This window comes from Magnolia sinica, chromosome 7, assembly GCF_029962835.1.
Source record: "Magnolia sinica isolate HGM2019 chromosome 7, MsV1, whole genome shotgun sequence".
Classification (NCBI taxonomy): Eukaryota; Viridiplantae; Streptophyta; class Magnoliopsida; order Magnoliales; family Magnoliaceae; genus Magnolia; species Magnolia sinica.
In genome coordinates, this window is record NC_080579.1 from 4,587,682 (window position 1) to 4,598,524 (window position 10,843).

At 41.4% G+C, this 10,843-nt stretch overlaps 2 protein-coding genes across 2 annotated transcripts; both read left to right on the forward strand.

Annotated features, from left to right (window-relative positions):
• The first annotated feature begins 2,741 nt into the window (after positions 1–2,741).
• On the forward strand, positions 2,742–5,123 carry LOC131251905 (putative disease resistance protein RGA3). Its single transcript, XM_058252901.1, has 3 exons — positions 2,742–3,067; positions 3,951–4,293; positions 4,638–5,123. The coding sequence occupies exons 1-3, from the start codon at positions 2,742–2,744 to the stop codon at positions 5,121–5,123; spliced, it is 1,155 nt and encodes a 384-aa protein (XP_058108884.1).
• A 12-nt stretch (positions 5,124–5,135) lies between these two features.
• On the forward strand, positions 5,136–6,611 carry LOC131251906 (disease resistance protein RGA2-like). The gene is made up of 2 exons (XM_058252902.1): positions 5,136–6,059; positions 6,171–6,611. The coding sequence occupies exons 1-2, from the start codon at positions 5,136–5,138 to the stop codon at positions 6,609–6,611; spliced, it is 1,365 nt and encodes a 454-aa protein (XP_058108885.1).
• The last annotated feature ends 4,232 nt before the right edge of the window (positions 6,612–10,843 follow it).

The following is a 10,843-nucleotide window of genomic DNA, read 5'->3' on the forward strand; positions in this document are numbered from 1 at the left end:
AATAAAGCTCATGGTGGTACCGTCCACCTCAAAAAAAAAAAAAAAAAAAAAAAAAAAAGGAAAAAAAGAAAAAAGAAAAAAGAAAAAAAAAGAAAAAGAAAAGAAGACTCATGTAATTTCCAATATGAGGAAAAACTACATGAAATCCTTTGAGTGTACTTTGAAAATGCATTCACCTCAAAGATGGAAAAAAAACTAGGCTCATTTCATCCCATCTTTCGTTTTACATCAGCATCTTCCATTTTCTTCCATTCTACACTGGCAAAACAAAATCCCAAAATGACTACAACCCATTTTATCCTACAAGAAGCCGAAAGGAATCATAAGACATGAGAAGCTGAATCAAGTACTAGTGCATAAAACTGATCCTTTACACAAGCCTATTCAGTATTCATGGTGGTCCTTTCTTTTTTTTGTAGAAAGGTAGGAGCATATCACTTGTAACTTTGTTGATAACAGGAAAAACATGTACATCCATTCGGGTGGGCTCCACAAAAAACCAGGCCGAACCTATCGTATAGAGACAACCAAAGCCCAAATCCAACTCCATTTGATACCCAGGTACGTGCATCCTAGCCTCGAGATGCTGGAAAGACAATCGGTAACCTAATGTCACTTTGACATAAAGAGATCAGCCCGATAAAATAATTCCTATGGGCCACATCAATTGGCAACTTGTAAAATTGTACCTAAGACCACATAGATATGCATTATGGCCTGGCTGAGTTACGGGTCCGGCTGATCTTGTCTCATCACTTCATCCTAGTGATTTACACCTCATGACCTGGTTTGATTAAAAATACAAACATGTGGGCTCCACACACAAACCTATAGTTTGCGTCCCATCCCAATTGTTCCCTGTGGTGTGGCCCACTTATGGATCTGTATGATATTTTGGGCATAGAATCAAGGATATAACCTGATGGATGGATTCGGTTTTACATATACAACTGGTGGTATTTTACCCGTTGCACGCGAGGAGGCATCAGATCTGATTCTCCAATGTCTCAGTCTTCTTTTATTAAAGGAATTCCTTGCTTGAGGCATCTTTTTTTACTTTACTTTGGAGGGCATCTTATTTCTCTGATATCATTTAAGGATATTGGATACCATTAACCTCATAGCAAAGCATCCTGTGGCCCTCTGTTCAAGGGGGGCCCATGAGTCAATTACTCCAGCCATTGATCAAAAGGGTCTTATTTTAGATTTGAACAAGTCTCTCAGATTTAGGTGATGCTAGTCGTCCAATCTTTAGTCATACTTGAGTTGGATGGGGACCATTTCATAGTTCTTTCCCTGTCTACCCGTTGGTTTCGATCAGGGGTTGGTAATAATTGATCATGGTGTTTTTTTGGGAGGCCATGGCTCATCCATTGTCAAACACATCAGGCAGATGAGAAACCAACAAGACATTGAAACTCATAACAAGTCATCCAAACCTCCACCTCAATCCAGGCAACCTCATCTGACAACAAGAAACTAGTAAGAACAAAACATGGCATCAGAGCAGAACAGAAGCACCCAAATCTTGGTTTAGGAACAGAGCCTGATGAACAGGAGGAGCTGAGGAAATCGATAGCAGCTTTTCTTGTGCTTTTGTTTTGGGGACTGATCGACATCTAGACTGTCCATCAGTTTACGTGACCCAATCCAATAATATGCCTGTTCAAATGATCAGATGGTCCATTTTTTATATGGATGAAGATTGTTTGCCCACGAGAACTATGTTACTCTCCTTTGCCATATTGGGAAAAAAACATGGGACCCACCTAAAAAGGATCCACCTAGTTTTTTGTTTGCCCCACTTTTCAGTAGCAAATAGGGGGCCATGAGACATGACTGTAGTTCTCATGGGCTCTAATCAAGCATGGTGTCTCCATGTCATTGCTGCACATGTGGGCAAGATCAGAGCTGTTCATTTGATAGGTCAGTAAATGGGTCAATCAGACAACTAACTTCTTTACTGTTCACCCACTATGCAAGTTCCAATCTCAAATAGCTCCCAAACGTAGCTCATGCACATGTCAGCATGCTCTTTCTAGGCCCATATTGATTAACGGATGGTTGGTGGGAGTCCATTAGCATTTTAAGATCTAAAATTTCAAATATCAAATTTGAAATACGTGTTGGGATTCCCATCCAATATAAACATTTTCTTGTTGTTGGGGGAAAAGGATCTTTCGCTGTCTGGTTGAAAGGAATTACTTGCGGCATCTTCTCTTATTATTTGATTCCTTATTTGGCCACACGTGTGAAAGCTAAGGACATGCAATCCTTCAGTCGATATCATGGCATTCGATTCCTTTATTTGGAGGGAAGGTTTTGTTTTGCATCAATCTTTGAATAAAGAGTAGAGGAAACAACAAGCTGTTGATCACACTCTTCCTATAAAATGTGGATTGAGTTGTACCAACTACTGCAAAACAACATTTGCATCTCTCTCTCTCTCTCTCTCTCTCTCTCTCTCTCTCTCCCTCTCTTTGTTCAAAGTCATTCTCATTTCCTATTTCTAAACCACTTTGAATAAAGAGTAGACGAAACAACACACATTTGATCAAATACTTCCTATAAATTGTGCATTCAGTTGTACCAACAACTACAAAACAACATTTGCATCTCTCTCTCTCTCTCTCTCTCTCTCTCTGTACTCCATATCTTCATAGCCCTTCCCATTTCCTAGTTCTACACCTCTTTGAACTCAAATTCCTTCTTTTTGTCCCATCTTACCATAAGCAGAAAACATGGTTGATTCACTTGTCTCGATGGCAGTGGAGAAGTTGAACACCATCCTCCAAGATGAGGTTGCTTTGTTAGTGGGTGTCACAAATGAGATCGAAAGGCTTTCTAGTACATTCACCTTGATTCAAGCTGAGCTTGAAGATGCCGAGTCTCAGCGTGTGATGCAGAGAGCTGTGAAGATCTGGTTGGAGAAGGTCAAAGATGTGGCCTACGATGTGGATGACATACTGGATGAGTGGACAACGGAAGCTCTAAGATCACAAGAACCTGATGAAGGTGATGGGTCCTGTTTCAACAAGAAGAAGGAAAGGGGGTGTTTGGATCGCAAGTTACTTTAGATAAGCTACTTATGCCACAAGTAGCTTATCTTGGTTTCTACTTATTTAGCAGATAAGTATGTTTGGTAAACAACAAACTTATCAGCCAAATAGTAGAAAAACATATTTGGTTTCCAACATCATTAAGTATTTATCCTTCAAGTTTGTTTTGTCTCCCTCACATCCACTGTGGGCCAACCTTTGATGTGGATCGTTCATTGTGTGGGCCCCACCTTTGATCCATTCATCATGCGGGTCCCACCTAGGATGTGGGCCATTCATCATTAGGGGCCAATCTTTAATGTGCACCATCCATTATGTAAGGCCCACCTGTGATGTTGGTCATCCATCATATGGAGCCCACCATCAATGTTATTGTCCATCATGTGGGGCCCAACTTCAATATCCACTGCCCATCATGTGGACCCACCTTTGAAGTGGACCATCATCATGTGGTCCCCACCTCTGATGTGGGTCGTCCTTCATGTGGGGACTGCTTGGATATGGGCCACTCATCAGTAGGGCCGACTGTTGATGTGGACCATCCATCATGTGGGACCCACCTTGATGTGGATCATCCATTATGTGGGGCCCACCTTTGATGTGGACTGTCCATCATTTGCGCCCTACCTTCAATGTGGGTTGCCCATCATGTGGGGCCCTTTGATATGGTTAAAAAGGCTTAAAAGAACTTTTGGGGATAAGTAGCTTTAATCACTAAGTTACTTTTGCAAACATGTTTACCAAACTAAATTAAGTGAAAAAAGTAACTTAATGACTTAACATAACTAAAAAAGTAACTAATTTGGTGGTGTCCAAACAGGCCCTAAGAAGCTTCCTCTCGCCTATTACTTGCTTCAATCACATTGCGTTACGTCAAAAAATTGGGAGTAGGATAAAGGAGGCACAGAAAGGATTATCTTCTATTGCTGAAGAGATGAGTCAATTGGGTCTTAGAGTAGAGAGTGGAGAGAGGGAGAGACTAGATAGTAAAGTAAGATGGGGTGAGATTAGAGAGCGAGAGACAAGCTCCATACTCGACCAACCGTCAATTGTAGGTAGGGAAAATGACAAAAATGAAGTCCTAGACTTGCTGCTGAGGGAGACTAGTGGAGAGGTAAATGAGGTGCCCGTTGTCATTTCTATTGTTGGAATGGGGGGCTTGGGCAATACCACCCTTGCTCAGCTCATCTACAATGATAAGGATGTGAAGGGGCATTTCCACATGAGAATGTGGGTGTGTGTTTCGGAAGATTTTAATGTGAAAAAGATTACGTAATCAATAATAGAATCTGCAACTGGGTCTAGTTGCCACTAGACCTGGACCAGTTGCAACATCACCTTCGTGAAATCGTACATGCAAAGCGGTTCTTGCTAGTGCTTGACGACATTTGGAGTGAAGATAGTGAGAAGTGGGACAAACTGAGACTTCCCTTCCAAGCCAGTGCATTACAGAGTCGAATCATTATAACCACTCGCAGTGAAAAGGTTACATTGGCGATGGGAAACACCCACATGTACAAACTAGCAGTTTTATCTGAAGATGATTGCTGGTTATTGTTCAGCCGTAGAGCGCTCTAGCATCGGCATGCAGAAGAGCGTTCAGAGTTGGAAGAGGTTGGAAGGGATATCATAAAGAAGTGTGGAGGGCTGCCTCTCGCAGCAAAGACAATGGGGAGTGCCATGTGCTTGAGAAGGACAAGAGGCCAGTGGGAACTTGTCTTGGGTAGCCAGATATGGAACTCAGCTAATGTCTTGGGAGGCATTTTACCAGCTTTATTACTAAGCTACCATGATTTGCCTCCTACTCTAAAGCAGTGCTTCACCTATTGCTCTGTTTTCCCAAAAGATTGGTCGATCAACAAGGATGTGACAGTCAAGTTATGGGTGGCCCAAGGTTTCATTCGCTCCGAGAGAAGTGGAGAAATGGAGGAAATCAGCAAACTGTATTTTGATGATTTGTTAAGGCTCTCCTTACTCCAAGATGCAGAAATGGATAGTGATGGTAACATATTCAGGTGCAAGATGCATGATTTAGTTCATGATCTTGCGCAATCTGTTGCATGAAGTGACTGTTCAATGGTGGAGATCAGAAAGCAAGCCTCGTTGAACCTAAGCAATGTTCGCCATTCCTTTTTAATTCTCAGCGATGAAGTTCATGATGAAGCTGATGAAGTGGCTTCCATCTTACATAAGGCCCACAAGCTGCGGACGTTCCTACTCCACTCAAGCATCACCAGGGTTCCATACAATTTCTTTCATCATTTGAGATGCCTTAGGGCATTGGACTTGAGTCAAACTCGCCTTAATAAATTGCCTCAATCAGTAGAACAGTTGAAACACTTGAGATATCTTGATTTATCTTACACACACATAGAGGAGTTGCCAGAGTTGGTTAGTAATTGCAGAAATTTACAGACCCTGAGACTCAATGCCTGTGCTAGGCTATATAAACTGCCTAGAGGGATGAGGAAAATGATTTTCATGAGACATCTAGAATTAGAAGACACCCACATGTTGAAGTTCTTACGGCAGGGTGTAGGGAGACTAACTGAGCTTCGGACGTTAACAGATTTCATTGTGGGGGGTGGCGATGAGGGATGTAAATGCGGAGAACTGAAAAACCTCAATCATCTTCAAGGAAGACTTCGAATTATCGGCTTGGAAAATGTCAGGAGTACAGATGAAGCTCGGGAGGCAGAACTGTATAAGAAGCAGCACGTTCATGCTTTAATCTTGGACTACGACTCGATAGGTGGTGGACTGTTGGATGAAGAGGTGAAGAGGAGGGAGAATGTGCTCGAAATCCTCCAGCCCAACACAAACTTGAAAGAGTTTGAAATATGGAATTATGAAGGTTCCAAGCTTCCCAGTTGGATAGAGGATCCCGTGTTCTCTAATCTAGTCAAGGTGAATCTCATGAATTGTTCGAAGTGTAAAAAACTGCCAGGTCTTGGGAAACTGCCATCCCTTAAATGCCTTATAATTGAGGGAATGGAAGAGGTGAGATACATGGGTGATGAGTTTAGTGGGGTTGATAACTGTAATGGGAGTGGACTTGATGTCTCATTCCCAAAGCTGGAGATCCTCATCATCTTCCATATGCCAAACTAGGAGGAGTGGGAACTGAGAGGTGGAGATGGAGAGGTTATGCCATCTCTCCTCCAATTAGAAATACGTGATTGCCCAAAGCTAAAGGCATTGCCCTACAACCTTCCACCGCTCCTTCGGAAGCTGGCTTTAAACATAACTAATGATGGGATGTCGTTGGAAGGGCCCTTACCTGTCCTCCCCAACCTCAATCATTTGGTGATATGGTACAGTCCTGAGCTGACATCGTTCCCTTGCGGTTGGTTGGGACAACTCAAAGCCCTCCAAACTCGTGAAATCTATAGGTGTCCAATGTTGGGGTCTCTCCCAGAGGAGTTGCCACACCTCACCATGCTTCGAGAATTGAAGATCACATGCTGTCCACTGTTAGTAGATCGCTGCCGAGATGGAGGAGAAGATTGGGATAACATTGCCCACATCCCTTGTATCAAAATTTTTACTTGAATGATCCGCCTCAATAAGTGCAAGTGGAGAGGAAATCAGCGACAACTTTGATTTTGCTTTTGTTTCGAGGAATTGTATTGCTTATATGTTTAATTGGTGTACTTTTTTTAGTATTTTCTTTTGTTCTTTTTAAGTTTTTTTTTTTTTCAAAGATTTACTTTCAATACATGTCAATCAATCCATGATGGGAATTAAATATTGATTGCCTTTTATTTGTTCCACATGATCTTATTCACCCATTTGTAATCCCCCCCGCGGAAGAATATTTTAGGGACTTACAGGATTCGAACACAAGACCTTTGCTCTAATACCATGTCAAACGGCCAATTTCTCTAAAAGCTCGAGCCATTAGAGGACGGTGTGTCAATGTATATCAAGGGACTTTTAACATTTTGAAAGTGCATTCACCGCACAAATAGAAATAACTACAACTCATTTCATCCCATCTTTCATTTTACATCATCATCTCCCATCTTCCATTTTAGGGAAAAAAAAAAATAAAAAAATCCCAAAACGACTACAACCCATTTTACCCTACAAGTCTATAACAAGCTGAAAGGAACCATAAAACATTACCAGAAACTGAATCAACTAGCAGTGCACTAAAGGCACTTTTGAGGTGGTCACAGAATAATGGCACTTTCACTGCTTAGTCCTTCTATTCCACATTGATGGTATTCTCCTTAGTGCTAAAGTTTGACAGATCTAGACTAAATTGATCATTTTACATTGTGGGGTCCACAGGAGCAAATTTCCAATGAATGCCTTTCATACGAAGTTCCTGCCATCGAAAGCTATGTTAGACACATGGTGATGTTTGTGAGAAATCTATTCCGCCCATCCATTTTTTCATACCATGTTAAGACATGAGACAAAAAAATCTGGTAGATCCGAAACTCAAGTGAGCCATACAACTGGAAACAGTGAATAAGGGATTGCCTACCGTTCAAACCTTTCTGGGTTCTACCATGATGTTTATATCCAATCCAAATTGTTTATAAAAGTGATTCAAATATTCATAAGATCATTACCACTGGGATGAACTGAAAGAACAAAAATATTAGATTATCCAAAGCTTCTGCAACCCCACAAATGTTTCAACCGTGGGTGTACAATATCCATTATTTCCTGTTGTGTAGCTCACTTAAGGTTTGGATCTCCATCGTTTTTGGGCTCATTTCATAAAATGATTTTGGCAAGACATGTGGATGGGATAGATTTCTCACAAACATCATATTGGGCCCCACGGAGTTTACCCACTATGTATAATCCACTTGCACAGCCCTGCAATTTCGTTCCTTTTAAAATTTGAAAAAGCATGAGGAGGGCCAAAGATAGGATATATTTGGAAAGATTGCTTTTTTTAATGCGTGTGGAAATACCACAAGGTCATTCTAGTCAAAATCCCACTCTAAATTCTGGTTGACGATGAGGCCCACCTGAACCAAGCCTCGAGCTACACGAACGAAGCCTCCAGCTAAACGCTGTACAGAGCCTATCTAGTTACAATGTAAGCTACAATGTCAGTTTGACATTCACTCTATACGGCTATTTCTTTTGTCAATGTTAAATTGTTGTCACAAAAATGAGGCAGACCTAAGGCTCGGGTTTGAAAGCCGGACGTCTATCATTAAACTGTTATTTGGGCTCTTGCATGTGATGTTTATATACCATTTAACTGATTTCCACCTGAATGTAGGGCTGTACACGAGCTAAGCTAGCTTGACTTGACTTAAACGATAACTCGAGGCGAGTTAAGCTTCATATGACCTAACTCGTTTTGAAAACAAATCAAGTTCGAACATAGTAGAGCTTGACTCGACTCGAACCTGGCTTGGCTTGACTCGAATATATTTTATATTATATTATTATATTTAAAAATTTAAAAAATTAAAACTTAAACCACATCATATTTGTCTGTCTATTTCTTATCCTTTTCCTTACCTAACTCGCCGTGCTTGAACTCATCTCTCATCCTCTCTCTCGGCCACTCGCCCGAGCTTGAGTAAGCTTTTGCCTGACTTATCACAGCCATACGGCTTGCACTCACCCTCTCTCTCTCTCTCTCTCTCTCTCTCTCATGGCACAAACAACAAGGTACCCTCTATGGCTCACTTACACACATACACACATTATTAATTGAATATTTGATTTGGGGTTGGGTTAGTTGAGTCGGGTTGCTGGGTTGAGTTAGGGGTGGGTTGGGTCGGGTTGGGAGCAGACTCGACTCAACTCAAGGTAAGCTTGACTTGAAAAATTTAGCAAACAAGAAGCTTGAGGATGAGCTTGAGCTCGAACTTGAGGAGAGCACGGGACAAGCCAAGCTAAGCTTGACCCATCTCGACTTGACTCGGCTCGTTGTACAGCCCTACCTGAATGAAGGGACACATATCAGCCTCATTTAAGATTCCCGGGACCTTAGGAGTATTTAATACCTGCTGTTTCTTTGTTGTGTGGTCTACCTGGCTTTTTGATGTGCCTCATTTTTCGATTCACATAATCGGGTTGGAGAAAATAATGTAGAGTGGATTTCAGACCTTTCAACTGTAAGTATTTATTTCCCCAATTTTCTTTCTTGTGTGGCCCTGGCCCACTTGAGTTTTGGACCAACCTCATTTTCTCTCGAATTCCTAAAATGAGCTCACCAAACGGATGAATAGGTTAGATTTACTACAAACATGGCGGTGGGCCCCACATAACATCCTTGCTCATGAACTTCCTGCTGAAGGCTTTCACAGGAAATCCGCGTCCCTCGGACGCATTTCACGTTTGTGAACGTTCATTGGGCGTTCTCCTTGTTCGGTATGCTGTGGTATTCATCAACAGGGAGCTGATTAGGTGTGGCCCTAACAGTGGGGCTAACCTTGATGTATGTATTGTATATCCGTGCCTTCCATTCGTTTTTTTAGCTCGTTTTGGGGAATGATTCCAAAAAAATGAAGCAGGTACGAATATATGGACCACATATATGAAACTGGTGATTGAACGATCACCATTAGAAACTAACTAAGGCCCACCTTAATATTATTTTTCATCCAGATTTTGGTCACAAAGACCTCGAAGAAGTACAAAAAAACAAATATCAGCTTGGTTCAAAACTTGTGGCCCATAAAAAGTTTTTAATGGTCAATCAGCACTTTTTCCTACCGTGTGATACATCTGAGATTTGAAACTATTTCATTTTTGGGCTCATGAACTATAAATATCTGAAAAAATACATGGACGGTGTGGATTTACAATACATATATCAATTGATATATGGTCTCTACATCTGCACCGTGTTGGGTGAGGCCGGCGCACCAAATCCGCTCCCTCATCCACGGATGCGGTTTGGCTAGTGACGCTGCCACCAGTCATGTGGCTAATAGTCGGTGCTATGCGGACCCCACCAAGATGTATATGTTTTATCCACGCCGTCCATCCATTTTGAAAGATAATTTTAGACCCTGAGCCCAAAAATGAGCTATATATAAATCTCAGTTGGACCACACCATGGGAAACAGTAGTGATTGAATGTCCACCATTAAAAATCTCCTAGGGCCCACTGTAATGGATATTTGACATCTAACCTGTTGATTATGTCATGAATACTTGGATGAAGGGAAAAAATATATCAGCTTGATCTAGAACTTTTATGCCCCCCAAGAAACTTTTAATGGTGACCGTTCAATCAACACTTTGCGCGGTCCACTTGAGATTTGGATCAACCTCATTTTTGGTCACACACCATAAAATGATATGAAAGAATGGGTGGACGGCATGGATGAAACACATACATCATAGTGGGCCCACAAAGCACCTACCACTAGCCAGGCAGGTACAATAGCCAATCCGTTTACATCATCCAGACATCCACGTGAAAAGCAGATTGCGTACTTAGTAAGTTATGTGAGACGAAACTTGACTGGAGCGAATTAGGTGAGACCGTCGTGGGCCCAACCTGATTTATGTATCTGTATCTACACCGTCCATCCATTTTCTAAGATTATTTTAAGTTATTTTTTCAAAAATGAAGCAAATCCAATTACCAAGTGAACCATACCATAGGAAATAGTGGTGACTGGTGATTGAATGCCCTACCATTAAAAACTTCCTAGGGCACACCTTAATATTTCCATATTATTTATCTGCCATCCAATCTATTGATAAGATTAAATAAGACGGGATGAAGGGAAAAAACAAAAACTAGCTGCATCCAAAACTTTTGTAGCCATTAATAGCAATTACCATTG